This window comes from Conger conger, chromosome 1 (assembly GCF_963514075.1).
Source record: "Conger conger chromosome 1, fConCon1.1, whole genome shotgun sequence".
NCBI classification, from domain to species: domain Eukaryota; kingdom Metazoa; phylum Chordata; class Actinopteri; order Anguilliformes; family Congridae; genus Conger; species Conger conger.
This window is the reverse complement of record NC_083760.1, coordinates 83185612-83206838: the sequence shown is the minus strand read 5'-3', so window position 1 is coordinate 83206838 and position 21227 is coordinate 83185612. Positions and strand designations below refer to the sequence as shown.

Below are 21227 nucleotides of genomic sequence, written 5' to 3'. Positions count from 1 at the left end.
GAAGATGTGTTAAATAAAGAAAAATGTGATGCAACAAAAGATACACAGGACTGTAATTTACATTTAGGAAGAATAGCTGATCATGCCAAAAGCATGTGTATGCCCACAAACTGACTGCAATGGTACTTCACGGGATGATGGTCATATTGTGGATTTGTGGACGAGCATGCACTGGCTTGCAAATCTGACAGCATGTGCAGGCTTGAACTTTGACAGTAACCCTCAGACAGCTTCACTGAAATGTCCTCAGCAGCACGCCCACCTCTGTTGCCCGGCACATCTCCTTTAAATCCAGCCTCTAGTCAAATTTCTGAAATTGTCCAATTGAAGAGGGACCCATGTAGGCCCTGAGTATCAAATTCTGTGCCATTTTCACCATATGTGGTGCTACAATACCAATTCAAAATGGTAATTTTGGGCAGCCTGTAGCGTAGTGGTTAAGGTGAATGACTGGGATACGCAAGGTAGGTGGTTCTAATCCCAGTGTAGCCACAATCAGATCCGCACAGCCATTAGGCCCTTGAGCAAGGCCCTTAACCCTGCATTGCTCCAGGGGAGGACTGTCTCCTGCTTAGTCTAATCAACTATATGTTGCTCTGGATAAGAGCATCTGCCAAATGCCTATAATATAATATAATGTAATGTAATTTTCATATAATAATTACAAATGTGCAAATGTGGGGATCCAATACCCAAAAAGTTGGTATGGTTGACATTTGGATTAGGTTTGCAGTCCATAACAAAGCACACCCAATATGCTACGGATCATCCTTGGTGCTTGGCCCCAGGCATCACTGTTTGCAGCTATAGTACATGTTTTGTTGATAGTGTTACCCTTGCGAAACATTTTTTAACTTGAAAGTGCTTATTGCAAAAAAATTGTCACCAGTGATTTTTGGTAGAGCTTAATCTAAATAGCATGTAGATGGTCAGTTTACAAACATTTCAAGACCTGATGGTAAATTATATGAAAGTAATGAGTTGGTAGGGAATTAGGTGTGTTGTGGCCACGCTAAAATAAAAATTTGAGTTTAGATTTTGGACATGAAATTGGAACGTGAAATTATATTTGGCATCTGATAACGCTGTGACTGTCCAGAATGAAAGCCTTTTAAAGGATCTTCAATGACCATGGAATCTTGTGTTTGAAGATACATTCCGTGAAATTACAGGGAAAAAAGTAATCGGATGTACCAACATTATTTGCTTCCTGTTTAGTAATTCTGTTGAGGTCACAGTTGTACCGCATAAACACTGGAGGATGGAAATTGAGTTTGCATTCAACTTTTGTTTGAATGTTTGTCACCCATAGAGATGAAATTAACAAAATAAAATGAGCTTCATTCTAATGTAGAGCAGGATTTTCCTTCCACTATTCATTAGCTCCTTAGTGGTTCTTTATCATCGCTGCTAGGTCCATTTTCTTACTTTCATTTTTTCAATCTCTGGTGTTTGGCCCATGAATTCCGTTTGGAGGGATGATTGATCGTTGCTTCTGCATGTGTTAGTCTTAACTCAAAGCCTAATGTCAGCCTTTGCTCTATGAACATTTTCAAACAAAATGTATACTTAAAACTGGTATGATATGCAAGCTACTTATGTAGTATTGCTGAATTTTAAAAACAGCTGGTTGAACAGTTTAGACCATCTCCATACACAACATGGTTTGACCATCTTAAGCTAGGTTTTGAAAGAGCTGGTAGCTGGTAATTTCAAGCTGGTAATCGCTGAATTTAACACCAGGCACCAGGGATATGTTCATCTATGGACCTTGTTCAGTCACAGCCGCTGCATTTGGTAAGCTGTGAAGGTGAAATGCTGTAATTGAACATTGTGAAGGATTTCTCTGCACACAGGGGTAACATGGCTTGCACTAGCATTTGCACTAGCATTTAGCTTACATTGCTGCAACTCTTAGTGCAGATTTTTAGCACATTATTAATGACTTATTCATCATTATCTGGAAATGCTATGCACACAAACACATACAAATACAACAAGAACCATTGAAACACCTTTTCTGTTAAGACTTAAAATTTATTACCTTGAAGCTCAGTTACACTCGCTTTTCTTGCTTATTTTAAACTTTAGTTTAACATCGATAATAACATGGTTACACCCAGTATGGAAACATCTACAACAGTGCTTTTGGGGCAACAAAGACAAATACCGTCAAGCCAAATATCGCCTCCAAGTCTTTCGTAACGGAAAAACAAAACACTCGTACACACAGACTACTACAGAGACTAGTGTCGTCTTGTAGAGGGGGGTCGCTAAGGAGTGACTATGGCTTGGCTATGGAGGGTGTGAGTGCATGTGAAGGGGGCAGGGAGCTTCTTCTGAGCCTCTGGGTTTTACTCCTGGGACCACATGTGCAGCATGAGATCAACCACACGGTTGCTGTAGCCGTACTCATTGTCATACCTGAGAAAGAGAGGCAAAGGGTTAACTGGGCAAGCTGTGAAATGGTATCTTACATTGCAACAGAAGATTTAGATATCTATTACATACAAAAATGTGGGTGTGACTGAAAGGGTACGGTGGGAGAGGGGGTGGGGAAAGGCACTGGATAAGGGGAGTTGCCTGAAGGCTTACCAGGAAATCAGTTTGACAAAGTTGTCGTTGAGGGAGATGCCAGCGCCAGCATCAAAGATGGAGGAGTGGATGTCTCCAATGAAGTCTGAGGAGACGACCTGGAAGAACACAAGCAGAGACGGTCACATCTCTGACCTCCGACTGGGGCTGACCAAACATTATAACACTGAGTGGAAATTACAGCCGTAGACTATATTTATATGTACAGGTGTACAAATATGTATCACACAATAAGGTTTCAAAGATGGACTCAACTTGACAAAAGTTTAACTTTTGAGCACACTGTGCTGGGAAACTCAGCTTTAAAAAATACAAAAAATAACAAGACACTGTGAAAAAAGGTTGCCTACTCTTATGTATACACACATACATAATGCACAGTTCCGTAGTGCTGCAATCGATGTGTCATGTCTGCCAGTCAGATGCATTCAGGGATACATTTGTGTGCCTTTGTTGTTCAGATAAGTAAACCGGCTCAGTTCACCTGAAACGCTCTCTGTGCGTCGCTAATTTTCCAAATGTAACACCTTTCATTCAGAAAAGTCTCTATGGCCACAGGCACACTGTGGGGCAACATTGGCCCTGAGCAGGACACCTAACCCCCAAATGCTCCTGACGAGCTGGTTGGTGCCTTGCACGGCAGCCGATCGCTGTTGGTGTGTGAGTGTGTGTGCGTGTGTGAATAAGAAATGAACTGTACAGTGCTTTGGATAAAGGCGCTATATAAGTGCCAACCATTTACACTGGCAGCCCCCCCCCCCCCACTCACGCTGTCCTCCGTGTATCCCAGCACATTCTTCATGGGTCCCTCGGACGCGGCCTTCACCACGGACTTGATGGCGTCGTAGGAGGCGGGCTTCTTCAGGCGGCAGGTGAGGTCCACCACGGACACGTCGGCCACGGGCACACGGAACGCCATTCCCGTCAGCTTCCTGCGGGAGGGGAGCGGTCGGTCACAGGTGAGCGGGCCGGAATTAGCCCTAACATTTACGCCAGCAGACATTTTAGCCACATGTCTTGACAGGCGCAGGAATGAAAGCCGTGTCCCCATGCCGGCTCAGACACTGGTCAGAGGGCGGAAGCGTGACGCGCTCAACGCAAGTCTACTCTTGCTGTACAGCCAATTCGCCTGTGCTTGTTTGAGCTGATTTGAATCTCATCCTTCACTGCCGCCCCGCCTCTCTCGCTGAGTGATAATCCCGGCAAGCGGGCACGGCTGCTGCAGTGCGGTCACCATGCCAACGGCGGACAGGCGTGCGCGTACTGACCCATTAAGCTCAGGGATGACCTTGCCCACGGCCTTGGCGGCCCCGGTGGATGCTGGGATGATGTTCTGGTGAGCGCCACGCCCGTCGCGCCACGCCTTGGCGGAGGGTCCATCCACTGTCTTCTGGGTAGCCGTGTAGGCGTGAACGGTGGTCTGCGGAAGGGGGGAGGAAGCGTGAGACACCGCTCCTCTGCTTTTATAAACTGCCCTTTAAAGGGCCCGCTCAGTCATTTCCACAGAACATTTGGTTGCCTTTCCATGAAAATTACGTGGATGGCAACGACTGTAAGTACCTCAAGGGATCATGGTAATCGTAGTCTTGAGCAGGTGTCTCGCTAACCTGGGCCACAGCTTTGCTTAGCCCACTGAACTCTAGGATACTGAGCTCACATTGCCCTGCTGTGGCAATGTCAAGTACATCTGAGGAAGTTAGGCATTGTTGATTTTACAAAACTATTCTTTCAATGCCCTGCCTGATGAGTGAGTGATCAGTTCTTCCAAACCAATGAAATGCAGGAGATGGAAGATAAATGAGGAAGTAGTGTCAGTCCCACACTTATTTTAAGACTTATTTTTCCTTTCTAAGTGATATTTGGAGGATCGTTACCGCTATTTTCATTAAAAGAATGAGCACTATGTGTGAGCATCTAATTGGCCTTTCATTGTCTGTGTTACATCTTGTACTGTCATTCAAACTTATTAACTTTAATAGCTTTCAAATCGATTTTTCTCCCTCTCCATTTGCGACTTCGTGCCATGTACATCGTTGTAACATATTGTCTGTAAATGCCTGTAAAGCACTTTGTGCTCCTGAAAGGACTGAATATGGTTATGTTCTTACTCTGTAGGTGGCGGGTTGTTGCTCCTACAAGAATAAAGGGGCATAAGTATGCCCCAAAACTCACCATGAGGGCCTCCTCGATGACAAAGTGGTCATTAATGACCTTGGCCAGGGGAGCCAGGCAGTTAGTGGTGCAGGATGCATTGCTGGGAAGGTGAAAATAATATATTCATTATATACATCCAACGCTGACTGAAGGCATTTCAGTTCATTCGCAGAATTTCATTCTATTTCTGAAACTTGTTGAATGGAATGGATCAAAACCGTTCCACCTGAGCATTAAATCAGATCAAGTCAACCATTTTATAAAGATATTAAATAAAATAGCAATTAAATAGAAAAACCTCGTCAGCAGGGGTGTTAGAATCCAGTCATGTGTATTGGCTTTTAGTGCATTTAGCCCCACTGACTAATTTAACTTATGAATTGGCTCAATACCATGCCATGTCTCAAGGGTACGGAGCCCCCCTTGTCACCCTATGTGAAAAAAATGGTGAAAATCCGTATTCTCGGTTGTGCAATCTGTACCCTCAGTTTAGAAATCTGTGCATTTGGTTTGCCCTTGCAAAACTGAGGGTACGGACTGGCAAACCAAGGGCATGGTTTACTAAACTGAGGATACAGATTGACTGATTAAAAAACCGAGTGTATGGATGTTTAAATATTGTTTTACGTAGGGTGACTATTGCTCCGTACATGGCCTGATCTGTCTGCTGATTGTGAAAAGAATGTTGGAAGAAGCTGAGTGGAAAGCAGCATTGATAATTTCAGAAAGAGGGGTGTTTCACCAAGCAGGATGAGTTTACGCACCGCAGTTATCCAGCTAACTCCTGCTTTGTTAAACAGAGCCCAGAGGATTATCTAGTTTTATCACTATTTTTGTCAGAGCGTGTCGTCCACACCGCAATATTATTTGGTTCTGGCACCGGGTTTGTCACACTCAAAGATTAAATGGGTGTTCCATTACACCCTGCTCAAAAATATGAGTCGTTTTATAGGAGTTGAAGAATCGATTCCATCGATTCGCTACACTGCAGACGAGTCGCCCATGGTGTGTGACGGATCCACGGAGCTGGCCTCACCTGACGATCGTCATGCTGTTGTTGTACTTTTCATGGTTCACGCCCATGACGAACATGGGGGCGTCGGGGGAGGGGGCAGACACCACCACACGCTTGGCTCCGCCCTGGATGTGGGCCTGGGAAACGGAGTACGGGAGGAGTACAGTGAAACTGGAGGCCAGTGTTGCTGATTAACTATCACTTCAGCTCTGACTCTCACACAACATGGCGGCACATTCGTGCTCCCGTGTGGCGAACACCTGAACTGCCTTTAATTAGTGCACTTGTTAAACTTCATCACCCGATTTGAGGCACATTTGTTCGGCCACCTTATCAGGTGTAGTACAGCACAGTGTGACACAAAACGCTTAAATACAACTTAGCACAGCTGTGCCTTAATTAAGAACAGAGCCACAAATAAACAGGTAAATGAAAAATGCTAAATGTTCCCATTGCATGCAACATCAGTTGTGATGTCTACCCAGCTAACGCAAAATGTTCTGACAATGTTACTGGAATGTTATGTCAGTGTTATAACATTGGGTAATTGTATTGAATTCTGTACATTATCTCAGGCCTAAAGGAGCTCAGTGCTTGCGCGTTCCTTCCAGTGTCAGCATCTAAGAACGCTTAATGAGCCAGAGGGTCGGACCCTCAGTACAGGACTGCCAGACTCACAGTGGCTTTGTCTACGGTGAGGAAGACTCCGGTGGACTCCACCACATAGGCAGCGCCAACGTCTCCCCAGGGAATCTCTGAGGGCTTCATGCTGAGATAGGGCAAGGGATAGAGATAGAGAGGGAGAGAGGGAGAGAGAGAGAGGGATAGGGAAAGGGAAAGGGAGGGAGTGAGGGGGGAAGTGGGAGAAAGAGGGGGATGGGCGCAGAGAGAAGAGAGAAAAGGGAAGAGACAGTCGGAATGAAAAGTAAATGCAGAGAGAGAGATAGAGAGAGGGGAGACAAGTGTTACACATCTAAGTCGAACTCTAGGCTGCCTCCTGCAGTGTGCTAACAGGGAAGAGGAACTAGTGACCCAATGGCAACCCAGCAGTGGGCCACAGGAGGAGCGCAACTGCACTCCAGGATAGCCTGAGGCTAATGCGCCCTCGCAGTCCCACTGACCCTCCACAGTGCTGTTTCTGGCACCTTGGCCTGCCACAAAGTACTAACAACATGGCAGCCCTACTCTGACCCTCTCTCCTTTACCATAAGCTAACATTAAATGTACAATAGGTCAGATTTTTCTGTTAAAACATTGTTACAAGACCATTGTGAATCCCTTTCCAGTCATTGAAAAAGGCTCACTGACATTCTGGTTTCAAAATATACAGCAGACGGACTGACACTCTGTACCAAAACCTTGTAGAGCTGTACAATAACTCAAGCTCAATTGTTCTAATTGCTACAGCCAATGGCGTAGGGGAGGGTGGGGGGTTCAACCTCAGCGCGTTCACAGAGAAGTGGGAGGGATAAACAGAGTTGTGGTTTTAAGGTCTTTGTTGCTGCAATTCCTCACTTGACCGTTCAAAGTCTGAAATTACCCATTCTACCTTTAAACCCAAGAACAGAGTGCAGGGAATGACACTATCCCAGATTTACTGCATGTCATATTAAGTCCCCCTGGCCTGTGCTTGGCCAAGCAAGGGTGACAACAACAAGCTAACTCATTAGTGCACACAAGCTATTTCTCATAAAAGAGTAAGGTATGAGTAAGGTATGAGTAAGTGCCCAATGTTCACAAGCACGTGTGAGACTGCTTTCCTGTCCAACTCACCACTGGAACACGGAGATCTCATGGCCGTCAATAACCAGCTTTCCATCAGAATACTCGACCGTCCCAGGGTAACGTCCATGTGTGCTGTCATACCTGAACATGTAACTCTGGGAGTAAGAGAAAAAGGAAAGACTTTCGAGTGAATATTCAACAGAGAAGCAAACTTTTTCATGCTCATTGATAAATAGACAGTGCAGTCTGTTGTGAATCTAGCACTGCATTCATGAAAAGGAACCATGAAATGAAATAGATTACATTACATATACACCCAGTGAGCACCTTATTAGGTATTTATTAGACTTGGATTTTTTTTACTGTAGCTTTACCACTTAAGAGTTAAGATGTGTTGTGTTCAGAGATGCTCTTCTGCATACCACTGTTGTAATGTGTGGTTATTTGCATTACTGTCACCTTCCTGTCAGCTTTTAGCTGTCTGGCCATTCTCCTCTGACGTCTCTCATTAACAAGCCATTTCTGTCTGCAGAACTGCTGCTCACTGGATTTTATTTGTTTGCACCATTCTTTGCAAACTCTACAGACCAGTGTGCATGAGAATTCCAAGAGATCAGCGATTTCTGAGATTTCTCAAACCACCCTGTCTGCCACCAACAATCATTCCACACTTAAAGTCACTTAGATCACACTTTTGATGGTTTATGTGAACATTAACTCAAGGTCCTGACCTGTATCTACACGAATGTATGAAATGCACTGCTGCCACACAATTGGCTGATTAGACAATCGCAAGACTAAGTAGGTGTAATAAAGTGCTTGGTGAGTGTATAATCTCAGCCGCACACACACACACACACACACACACACACACACACACACGTGCGCACACAGCATAGTCATATATCAATAATATCCAATGTATCTTCAGCTGTATATTACAAACAGTCCAGGCCTAAAATGGCTGCTTTCCCAGCACAACACAGCTGCAGTTGTTCAGTTCAGCGCTGAACAGGCTAATGCTAACAGCGGATGCTAGCGGCCGGGAACTCTCACCATGTACTGCAGGTCAATGAAAGGGTCGTTGATGGCTACTACTTTGATGCCCCTCTGGAGGCAGGCCCTCAGGACCAGGCGGCCAATACGGCCGAATCTGGGCGGGAGGAGGAGAAAGAAACGTTACACAAAACCTAAAACTGTAAGTTCACTGTACATTTTGGCATTCAGCAGACATTTATTCTTGTCCGGAAAAAATAACAGAATTTACACACACACACACACACACACACACACATCCGGTCCCCAAACAGCAGGGATGATGATGTCACAGCTGACAGCAGCAGTGAGAAAATAAAGCGCGTGTGACACAAGGGCTCAGCCAGTCCGCTGTAATCCTCCTCGTCTATAGTAATTACACACAGCTCCCATCACACGACGACTTCGCTGTCAAATCCCATTTGGACAGCAGGGCACCATAGAAACTAGCACACTGACCTCCCGTCTCATATGGACCGCAGTGAACAGTAAACCTGTGCTTTTGGAATGACTTGCTGATTTCCCACCAGATCCACATACTGAGGCCTTGTTGGGTAGCTGGATTTCTCCAGGAGCAGCTGAGTGACAGTGATTTGATCGATGCAAGATGGCAACCTCTCAGCAGGAAGTTGACTCATTAGGTTTCATTAGGTTCAGGTTCTAACCATTGAGCGACATGGAAGGGGCTGTCCCCATGGAAACGGTTGCCTACTTACCCATTGATTCCAACACTTAGCTTCTCCGACATAGTTGCGATTGAGTAGGGTGTGGTAGTGAGCCTGCACGGAGGAAGAGAAGAGTGTGAGAGGTTGCCTGTACAGAAACTTTCTCATGCTTGCATTCTAACATAACCTTTCTTTCTGCCACCTATGCCTTTTCTGTATACATGCAGATGCAGAGGCACCATTCTGAAATGCACTTTTAGGCACCAAAACAAAGGCCTGAAGCTCTTTAAAATTTTGCTGCACATGGCAAATTGAAACCTAAATTTTGGCCAAGCCACAGTTCACCACTGAGCCACACCGATTTTCTCAAATGGGTCAAAAACAGTGTGACTGGACACGATGCATCACATTCATTGAGACCTGAGTACTGTGGCCTTTTTTTACTCCAGCAGTTGGCTTGTCCCAGAAGATCTAGAACCGGAGAAGGGCTCCGGAAGCTTCCATTGTCTCCAGTCGCATTTAACATTCTACACAGGCAGTTAGAAACCCTCCCAAACCCCGGTCCAAGGTTGCCAGAATAGAGGTTGTAAAAGAACATCCCCATTTAGTCAAGCCTTAGCCAAATGTTGAGGTAAGGTCACACATCACAGAGAAATAAACTCACAGCGCAAACAAGAGATAAGTGATCAACTTATTTGAAGTGGTCAATATTATTTTATGTCTGCAACGTCTGTTAACAAAACTCACTGATGCTTAAAACAGTTAATATTTTCCATATCATGTTTGTGTCTTGAAATATTCATCTCTGAATATCGATGTTTTAAATGGCAAAGTATGACTTTACGTTTCTTGAAACGTGTCCTCAAGTCTTCAGAATATTGCCCAATTGCTTTGGATGTGTTGTTGTTACATAAGTAATGAAATATATATTCTGTCGTCCATCTTAGGCCTGGCAGCGGAACACAAAAGCGTACGGAAACAGCACTGCTCACACTGGAGTCACCCTCTTTCAGGGTCAAAGACTCTCTAAAGCGGGGTGTTTGGAACAGGCCGATGAAAATGCTTTGGTTTCCACAATGCAAACTATGTGACGGGCAGCCTATCACTGATCCCACATTCAAATACACAATCCCGCCAGCTCTGATTATTTTTTGTAGAAGAATTTGGTTGTTAGATTATTATTTTTTAATTGTTAGAAACCACAAGGATCAATAATTACCCAAATCATTTCCTACATATAGATGCAACATAATCCCCACAAATTGGGGGGTTATGCCCCAATATGGCAACACTGCCCAGATAATGAATTCCATGGCTGGGTGCCACCATTTTGTAGCCTCCAAGGGAAGGAATGTGAAACAAAGACTGGCTCCCTCACCGTGTTCTGCCTGAACTTGCAAAACATAAATCTCACACTCTCCCAACGCAGTACAGAGTCAGAACTGAGCAACCAGGTTACTCACTTCTCATTTTATAATGTACTTATCGTATCGTACAGAGGAATGAGAGAGTACAGCAAGCCAGTGCTTGTATCGAATACATTTCATTACAGCCGTCTTTACTGAGAATAAACATGTCCAGAAGGAAAAACTCAAATAGACCAAAAAACGGAATGGGGAGAGTCAGCCTGTTGGATCAGACCTTATAAGGCCTTACATTAAGTGTGTGGAGCTCTGGGGGGGTCAAACCAGAAGACAGGAAGTTGGAGCGCTGTGTGCGTGACTGTTGGGAGATATAGTGCAAGAAGACTTCCTGCATCTCATGGTGCTACAAGTTCACAAACTGTCAACTGCACTGAAACCGACTGAGATGAAACCGACTGAGATGAGGGAATCGTCTCCGTTCTTTTGAGAGTGGCTTGTGTTAAAGCCAGATGAAAAAAAAAAAAAATGGGAATAAGGGCATTTACAGTAATGCACGCTCAAGGCAGAATGGCAATGGTACTTCTGAAATGCTGGTATTTCATTAAGCACCATTTCATTACCTTAAAGCTTTCATAATTGTACGGCTGATACATACGCAAAAGGAGTTTGATTCAGGATCTTTCAAAAGACCATTTTGCCAACGGACACTTTAGAGTTTAGACAATGTACTGCAAATGTAGCAATGGAATTGCTTAAAGTGCAGAAAGCTCTTAAGCAACGTCTGAAGTGATGCAATGTTTCCGGTCACCCTTTATCTAGCAGTGTAACTACACCGGAGGCCGAGAGAGTGTCCCAACCATTCAATCAGTTTGTAACTTTGGGCGGCCTGTAGCGTAGTGGTTAAGGTACATGACTAGGACCCGCATGGTCGGCGGTTCAATCCCTGGTGTAGCCACAATCAGATCTGCACAGCAGTTGGGCCCTTGAGCAAGGCCCTGAACCCTGCATTGGTCCAGGGGAGGATTGTCTCCTGCTTAGTCTAATCAACTGTCACTTTGGATAAAAGCATCAGCCAAATGAAATTAAATGTATCTTGTTGCTGAAACAACCAGAAAATTAACCTTTAGAGGCTGGGGTGGTGAGAGCTGGGTACGTGGTGACATTTCACAGTACAAACTGTGAATGTCAACACGTCAAACTCTCCTAACTGTGAAAGGACACGGAGTACAGTGTGGACGCACTGAGACCCAGGCAATTTAAGCAGAAAATTCTGGGGACTGATGATTTTCGATATGGACAAGGATCTGGATAGCACTGGGTCTGGAGAGCATCGCCCTGAGAAAGATTAGTTTGTGAGCTTAAAATGGCGGGTTATGTTCAAACGCTGCAGTTCAAGTTTAGGCAAGGCCAAATTGCCTCAAGGTCAAAATTCAAAATGGTGATGCAGAACCACAACCAATATGTGACAGTGATTCCAGCTTTTGCCCACTTTAAATCCCACGAGTTTTTGATAAATATCTTAAGAAGTCCTCAAAACGGAGTCCTTGTGGAGGTCGATGTTACAGGGCGATAAATATACGGATATGCACACACACAAACAAGATGTCATCTACAGATACATCTGAGGTGAACAGATACAACTGAATGTCTGCATTTTGTCTACTTATGAGTAATCACAAACACAAAGATCAAAAACAGGATAAACGAATAGGAAGTTTATTCCTAAGGTGCATGTTAAAAAACGTTATTTATTAGTTGGATGGAAAAACCTAAATGGCTTATTAGCAATTTTTTTTTACTGAAAATTGTGCAGCCTTTAAGACCTGCATTCAAAGTGAAGTCACCCACACATTCTATTTTGTGCCAACTAAAATGGTTCACTCAAAATGGCCTGAAGTGGTACAGCCCAGCACTCGGAGCCACAGTAACAGAAACACGCTGACCAATCAAACCCAAAATTGACGTAAACAGCTCTTCTGACCGGCTGGCACAGCTGTGACCTCCCAGGGGAACTGTCTGGGTTTCAGGAAGGGCAGTTCTGGCCCTGAGCAAGCACACTGATGTCCGGCAGGGAATGACGGGGGCTAGACATAAAGGCGCTCAATGTCACTTCCACACAACGTTCAGTAGCTTTGCGACTAAGATTATGTGGATGGCAACTATCTATTTCACCATAGCTTTGACTTTTTGCTCATTGTAAGCCATTAGCATAAAATTAGCCACTAAAATTACATAGTGGACCTTTGAGGTCAATATAAGTGATGACCATTCCATTCTTAGTGCCCTGACTAATTGTGAATATATTCCAGAACATTCCCCCTTTCCGAAGCAGGAATCTGACTGAGAGTGAGTAATGCAAAATTGTCAGTTCCTCCAGTGAGGGCCTGACTCATAGTGAAAAAGTGAATGACCTGACACATTCTAACTATTAGTGACTTTACTCCTGGTGACCGCCACTTCCTACAATCAGGAACTCTGGGAATCCAGTGGGACTCGTTGTGATGCCTGACTCTCCACCCAAAGTTCAGTAGAGCACCCCTACCACCAGGGGGCCTTCAGTACACCATGGCCTGTCCACAAGCACATGTGTGTACAGGCGGACGTCCGGTCTCGGAGGGCACACGGGATTGTCCTCGCATCTGGCTGAGCAGAACAGAAGACCTGATAATCTCCTAATCTGTGTGTGTGCCTGCGTGTGTATGTGTGCCTGTGTGTGTGCACATGAGCGTGCCTGTATCCATGTGGTGTGTGTGCCTGCATGTGTATGAGTGTACATGTGCACACCTGTGTCCATGTGGTATGTTTACCTGTGTGTGTGTGTGTGTGGTGTGTGTGTGTGGTGTGTATAAGGTGTGTGTAAGGTATACAGCTCCACTGGATTAACATAATCTCCCCCTGCGGGCTCTTTACAGGTCTCCCAGAATGCAAAGCATCAGGATTACTACCACAGGCTCATGGGCTCAACCTTATTGGATGAGAGCAGTGCGCAGTGGAACTGAAGTGGATGAAGAGGCCGATTGCATTGATCTGTTGCCCATACCCGTGAATGTGCCTTGCTACACTTCTAGGTTTATATTATATGCCATGAAAGAAACTGATTAAAAATGATAGGCAATTACAAGGGAGTAACCGACCAAACAACATGAGCACTGAGCCACTGAAGATAGCTGTCGAGCCAGGAAGGAAAGTCCTGATGACACCAAAGTATGGAAACCCCAAATCCCCCCAAAAAAGCTCCTCTACGCTGATGACAAAACTCACAATTTACAAGGTGACCCAGATGCCTAGGCTACTACTCCACAGTGTTGGCATGCATTTTTTTGAAAGTTTCCTCTGGACCTCCTGTTCTCGGCTCTCTCTCAGTCTTGAGCCCACTCTGCAGGAAGAGTCCTGTGTTCGCCCCGCCCCATTTCCCCTTTGCCGTTCCTCCTCCTGCTGATGGCAAAACAACCCGTCTGCACAGACCTGCAGCTGTGTTTGACCTGACAGTCTCCCGCATCACACATGCCTGTGTGTGTGTGGGTCTGTGTTGATGAATGTCAGGCTTTCTCCACTTACTGCCCTGTAGAGAGTGTGTGTGTGTGTGTGTCTGTGTGTGTGTGTGTGTGTGTGTGTCCGAGCGCGTGTGTGATGAATGTCAGGCTTTCTCCACTTACGGCCCTGTCGAGAGTGTGTGTGTGTGTGTGTGTGTGTGTGTGTGTGTGACGAATGTCAGGATTTCTCCACTTACTGCCCTGTAGAGAGAGCGTGTTTTGTGTGTATGTGCGATGAATGCCATGCTTTCTTCACTTAGTATGCTGTATAGTGTGTGTGTGTGCGTATATGTGTGTTAATGCTACGCTCTCTCCACATAATATCCTGTACAGTGTGAGTGTGTCGATGTGTGTGTTGATGAATGTTAAGTCCCATCAACTTACTACACTGTACAGTGTGTGCGTGTGTGTGTGTGTGCGCGCAGAGACCTGGGATTGGCCACTGGAATGCTTTGTTCAACAACCCATCAATACTCGTCTTGTTTTCTGTCTGCTAATCTCTCCATTATGAACTCACAAGGTCGGGCTAACGGAGTGACCCCACAAACTGGCCATTCTGGCTCCTGTTAGGTAGAGCCTCAGTAAGCCACCCCCAGTCATCCTACCACTCCAGGTCAGACTGACCAGCTAGCTTAACAGGGTGGCACATGGTTCGCACAGTCCTTTAGACTGATTACTGATCACATTATCTCAGAGTGGTCTCTTACTCAGAAATCAATTACTATCAATTACTGAAAACGTTTTCCAAAAAAATGCAGTCTGTAAGCATTACCTTACACACAGCACCCCCCCCCCCCCCCCAATGTACTGTATTATGTGTACACCTCAATAAATGTTAACTTAGATTGACTAGTGACTGAGCACACATGCTCACATACTGCAACGCCCTGTTAACACTCCCCCCCCCCCCCATCACAGACATGAAAACTCCCTACAGAACGACAGAAATGCCCACCCACTGGACGTATGGAGCAGCCTTTCCTGGCAATAGTACAGCACCTCCTTCCAATGAATGGACAGACACCAGCCCACTGCAGTGGCGACCTATTTAGTCTCCTTTTTCTTTCGCCTCTGCAAACCGATTCGATTTTTAAAAAAAGCAAAGCTAGGAAGAAGTAGGCCAGACCAGTTTCCCGGGAGGCAGAGAGACACCCACTGATGCAGAAAATGTCCATAACAATAGCGCAGAAATAGCATGGACAACATACAGACGGCCCCTTTCTGAGACAGGATTATCAAGTTACAATGGTCGATTATATAAAAGAAATAAAACTGGAAGCCACTGCCTTACATTGAGGACAGGAGCTGATCCTGTACATTTGGGGTGTGCCTCAGAAGAGCCAGGGGGCATTATTATAAAGGGAACAGGCACGCAGGATAGCAGGGAGCAGCACAAAGAAACGATTTGGGCGCATACACACCGCTCAAGTTCAGCTGCACAGAGCCTGAAGGATATTGTACACGGTAACAGAGAGGCGAGTAGCCATTTTGTTTGAAGACTTGCTGTGTCATTCTGCTGCCATTTAAGCAAGCAGAAGTGGAGGAGACACAGGCTGGGGGGGGGGGGGTTTCTTTTGATCCATTACATGTCCCCCCACCTCTGTTTTGACGCAACCTGCCCCCCACCCCCCGTCATGTCCTCTCCCCTGTACCCTGGCACTGCGGTAAAAGACGCACCGGCCACGCAGAGGACATGCTGACACAAGAACACGCCGTGCAGCACAGCCATGACACCCGCCGGGAAAAAGCCACATCCGGGCATGGAGTAGCTAGTTTTTTCACTTACATTTCATTCTACAGCACAGATATCACCACATTTGCCGAGCACCATTTAAAATATTTTAACTGCCCTCCCCCCCGCCAAAGGAGTACAGTACACATGAAGTGAAACTTATGGAGGGAGAATATAGAGTTGAGAGAGAGAGAGGTGGAGGGAGATGAATAGAGAGAGAGGGAGAGAGGGAGATAAAGAGATAGATACAAATATAGAGAGAGAAACAGAGATAGGTACAGATAGAGAGGAAGAAAGAGAAAGGGAGATAGAGATAGAGACAGATAGAGAGTGGGAGATAGAGCCAGAGAGAGCAAGAGAGAGAAAGAGAGAGAGAGAGAGAGAGAGAGAGAGAGAGCAAATATGCAGTGTGACACACCCACAGGCTGGCTCACCAGTACTTCCTAAATTCTCAAGCCTCATTCACTCAGTACTTTTCCACTCAAGAGAGAGGGAGCCATGAACAACCGAGTCATCGATTGCTTCTCCTGAGTGAGTGCTGAATACAGAGGCACACAGTGCGTCTCGTGTCGGATTCCCACACACAGCCAGCTCCTGCCAGCTTCAACAAGGCCTCGGAAAAACGACATCACACACAGACTCTGAGCGCACTGAGACGCCGTCTGGCCTCTCTTTTTCACGTCCAGGGTTGCGGTCGTCAATTATGTGTCCCTGGTGACAAGAAGGGACACATCTGACACATTGTCAGAGCTCTGGCCAAGCTGAAATAAACTAATGTGCACAATTTTTCCCGGTCCACACACACACTACCGTTACATGAGATTACAAGTGGCACGTTTATATCATAATTTAGCGTGGTTAAGTAATGCATGCCTCGGGTTTGACATCAGATTATGAAATATCAATCATAAATCTCCCAGATTCCTCTGCCAAGGGCTCTGAGAACGGGAGAAACGAGTTAATCAATACGATCAATTCAACAGGAATCGGCGATCGGCAAACCCATGACTACTGAGCTACAGCAGTTCAGTTGTCAGGATAACTTTGTGCGCAACAGATTCGTTCTGGATAGCAGGCTAACCCGATGAGTCACTCACTGGGGGAGGGGGGGGCAGTTTTCATAAGCACAGGAAATAAGTCTTTCCACTTCCTGCAGATGGCTCCTGGGGGGTAGGTAACATGGCGTAGTCTGAGGCAGGTTGTCTTAGTTGTCCTTGGTTCTGACAGTACTGACTGGGCGGTCCTGATACCGTCGCTGAGAGAGGCCTGTGGTCCACGGCAGCCACTGCGGCTCGGCTTTCCAGCACGTACCATGAATAAATAAACTGCTGCAGACCGACGGAGGGAGAGCGTCCGCGCGCGACGCCAGATACCCAGCAGGTGCACTGGGGGTACCCGGTGGAAAGGCACTGGGGGTACCATGAGGAAAGGATATGCCTACTGTGTTTTTTTAAGGGTGGGTGTTGCAGTTTTGAGAGAGAAGGAACAAGATGTCCACACACTTTTTGTTTTTGCTCCAATAGGTTTATGCTTGCAAATTTTTGACCGGCATGGTCTTCCTCAGGCACAAACACCCCTTTTGTCCTCCACCTGTATCCTACTCGGGTTGGATATGTACAATGGCCTTTTTTTCTTTGCATTGCAGTTTTTATATAAGGTTGCAGTGGGCTCATAAAAATAAGAGCAGAGAATAGGAAGAAATAAAGATAATAGATTTTAAAAAATGTTTATTATCGATTATTGTTCAACTATTGTTTAAAAACAGGTGCCCGACTTTTACGTGTATGGAAAAAATCGAGCACTGGCTTGATGACGGTTGTTGTAGGACACTCTCCTGCACTCCTCTTCACTGACGTAGAAGGATTCAGCCGCTTAATCACACAAGCTTTATCAGGGCCCGTAAGCCCTGCCGCCGACCAACCCGGGGATGACGACGATGTAAAAATGACATAGTTTCAACGAATTAAACAGACCGATCAATAATCAATCATATGATTAGTCCATGCTCAGCAAATACTAATCCTACTATATGTTTGCATAGCCCACACATGTATGGAAAATGTGTAGTAAATTGGATAACCACTTTATTCCGCCGTTACAGGGCCAGTCCCGCATTTGAAAACGTGCAGTCCTGCACACAATAATGGCTGCTGTCGAAACGACGGATGTAGTGACACAGAACAAGATTATGGGGTTTTCATCTAGTCAGAAAGGGAATGATTCAACTAACGGCCCACGCGAAAAGGAAATGCATAGCCTATATATTCAGTCAGAACCATACCCAGTACTTAATCACTACATCGCACCGCTTAATCATTCGGACATGCGATGGAGTTTCCACACGTACGCAGATGCAGAAGACTGGAAGGGAATTCACTCGCCGGCAGTCAGTATTTTATTTTTTACATTCTTGCATTACCCACTTATCAATAAGTTATCCAGGGGGACGGAGACCAATCGTTCATTATAAGAAACATTATCATCCATACAGACTATCGAGTTACAAAAAGCCTAGCTCATTCATTAGTAGCCTACTTAATATGCAGAACAACCATTTGGATGTCACTGCGATTTCAGGTTTTTGGCAATGGGACAGTTCAAAGCCTACTTGCTGGCTACCGCAACATATTTTCTAAATAGCCCGAAGGCATCACACCTGACCTTGTCTTCTAATATGACCTTCAACGACGATAAAGCGAAACGGACTATCTGGAAAAAATAGACAGGTACCCCGGCGAGCTAGATAATCAGATAGAACCTAGATGAAGATAGTACGCCTGCTCATTTGCACAATTGGGAGGTCCAATATCAATAAGATTACAATAGGCCCTACTGCAATAGTTTATGAAACAACGTTACGTCACGCCCCCATACTGGAATCGTTAATACAGTGATGTCTATCCAGCTATAAACGACTATATTACACACAATATGCCTTTAAACATCGGCATTGCCATAAATAAAAAAGGTCATGAATATGATAAAACAGTTAAAATAGCTAGCTATTAAGATATCCATCCATCAATTTAGCCATGCTAGCTGAAATAATCAGGATACATTTAATTTCCTAACATTCCAAGCTGCACAGTACATTCTAGAATGATGTGACGCAACTCGATAATTCGTCGTGAGGAGCCCACGAGGCACGTACATTTGTGGGATTTCCTGTACAGTCGGTATTTTTTCCACTCAAAAATATAGCATGCTAGCTCGCAACATGGCATGCTCGTTCGCGAATTACACGGGCAGAAATTTTTATCATGATGCCCCTTACTTGCATTCGTCTTGCACTGAAGAATTCGACTCGGTGGCATGGTGGAGGATTTTACATTTCTTATTAGCTAGACGAGTTTCTTCCGCAAAATTACTAGCAAACTAGCCACTCGACGGCTATCATATCTTGTTACTTTAGCACGGGAGATTATTCATCCCACTGAATGAATGAATAATACGCGTATAAACCTGAGCCACCTTAAGTTTAGCCTATTTGATGCTACAGGTATTTGCAATGCATATGTGTAACATTTCAGATTTTTTACAGGTCGCCTGAACAACGTTATGCAACCGCTTCCCCATTGTAAGGGAACATTCCTTCTTTTTCGCAGCCAGCTAGCTAGCTAGTCCCACTCGTACAGTTCTCCTCCCTCCCACCATTTCACTGACACGAGCCAATTGTCTCTGTAGGATAGTTTGGCATTATAAGTAAATTGTAAGCTACAATAAAATTGCATAGTGTACATATATATACACTGAAACCTACACAACTAACAGACGCAATCTGACTAAAATATTAATTAAGTAATAGCCTATTAATTTCTCTCTGCCTTATTTCCGTCTTCTGCATTTCCCTTACCTTCTCGTGAGATGCTGCAGTGCCAGTACAGGTTCCGCCTCTTGCCTCCCGAATTTATACCAGACACGTGCACCACCAGTCGCCCTGGAAACCTGACGTCATGTCTTCTTCATCTGGGGGAGCCATTTGGAGCGGCGACTGAGAAACGAGAGAACGGTCACGGCTACCATGGAAACATCGGCCCAGAGAGAGCCAAGGGCGATTGGTCTTGAAGGATGCGCAAATTGCGCTGCTTAAGTAATGGCAGGTTTCATGCAATTCAACATGAGGATTTTCCCTAGGGCGAAATGCATTTAAACATAATTTCCTTACTTGAATTGTGCAAAATAAATAGCCTACCCTGTTATTAAGCGTTTCTTTTTTCCAGGTTATTTTTCTGATTTCTTAAAGCCACATCTATAATAGCATTTAGAGGACTAAGTTACAATGTCACGTGCTGCCGTGTTGTAATTGCGGTAATACGGGCAGTTCAATTCATGAGGTACCAAAATGTAGACGTAGCCTATTTTGGGATATATGCCACAATCTATTACACCTTTGGGTTCGCTGCAAGTAGTAATGCATAACGAACCCATACATAGGCCTACAAGGTAGCTATCACAATATATCCTACGCAGTATAGGCTAATTAAGCTGTGTGGGTTAACTGACCAGGAGTCTTGTCCGCTGAGAAAAGTATATAGCTAACATGTAGGCTATGTGCTATCACCGGGAAAATAACCGTTCTGGGTTTGGGATATGCTAAACTGTATTTCATCTCACGCATCCAACTGCCGCATACTTGAAGAGATGAAGAGAACTTCATTGTAGCAGATGAGAATCTATTGAATTAATGCAGATATTCACGTGCACACGATATCAGTCGATGTGCACGTGAATACCAAGTGCGTTGTTAGCATAAACGACTTGCTTCGAGTTGCCAACTCCCACTCATTATAATGTATTAATGTAATAAACCCAAACACAATGCATCCGTGCATAGGATACATGTTGCACTCCATCAAAGCGGCCATTAACGCAGAGGAGAGTTTTCACGTACACTTCGTGCAACACTCACGGGGGCGTGCCATATTTCAGTTCAATGGGGCGTGCTCATTGTGAGGGTGGCTTGCTTGCAACGTAAAAAACGTAGGCTAACCGCAACTCAGCTTTCAGTTCAAACCGTAAAATAACAGCATCCCAACAAACACGTTTTCAACGTAAAAAAACGTTATTAATAATATGTGCAGTGATAATATGTTTCACAGAATCTAAACAGGTAGTATTAGAAGGCAATTATTATGTTCCTTGCATTCTATCATGTCGCTTGACCATGCATTGGCATCTTGCCATCTCAAGAGAATATCGATGATGGTGATGATAATAATAATAATAATAATAATAATAATAATAATAATAATAATAATAAGAAGAAGAAGAAGAAGAACAAGAAGAAGAACAAGAAGACTAAGAAGAATAAGAATGAGAATAATTCAATTTATTTATATATAACAACTTTCATACAAGCAGCAGCCCAAAATACTTCTCAGTAAGGAACAACAGACAAGTAATAAATGG

The 21227-nt window shown here is 44.7% G+C and overlaps 1 protein-coding gene across 1 annotated transcript; it reads right to left on the bottom strand.

Annotated features, from left to right (window-relative positions):
* Positions 1 to 2016: 2016 nt before the first annotated feature.
* gapdhs (glyceraldehyde-3-phosphate dehydrogenase, spermatogenic) lies at positions 2017 to 19768 on the bottom strand. The gene is made up of 11 exons (XM_061239622.1): positions 19672 to 19768; positions 9241 to 9303; positions 8546 to 8642; positions 7538 to 7644; positions 6443 to 6533; positions 5786 to 5901; positions 4768 to 4849; positions 3864 to 4015; positions 3365 to 3527; positions 2596 to 2693; positions 2017 to 2424 (listed from the first exon to the last, which is right to left on the bottom strand). Exons 2-11 carry the CDS (start codon positions 9270 to 9272, stop codon positions 2355 to 2357), a joined length of 1008 nt encoding a protein of 335 aa, XP_061095606.1. The 5' UTR covers positions 9273 to 9303; positions 19672 to 19768; the 3' UTR covers positions 2017 to 2354.
* Between the last annotated feature and the right edge of the window lie 1459 nt (positions 19769 to 21227).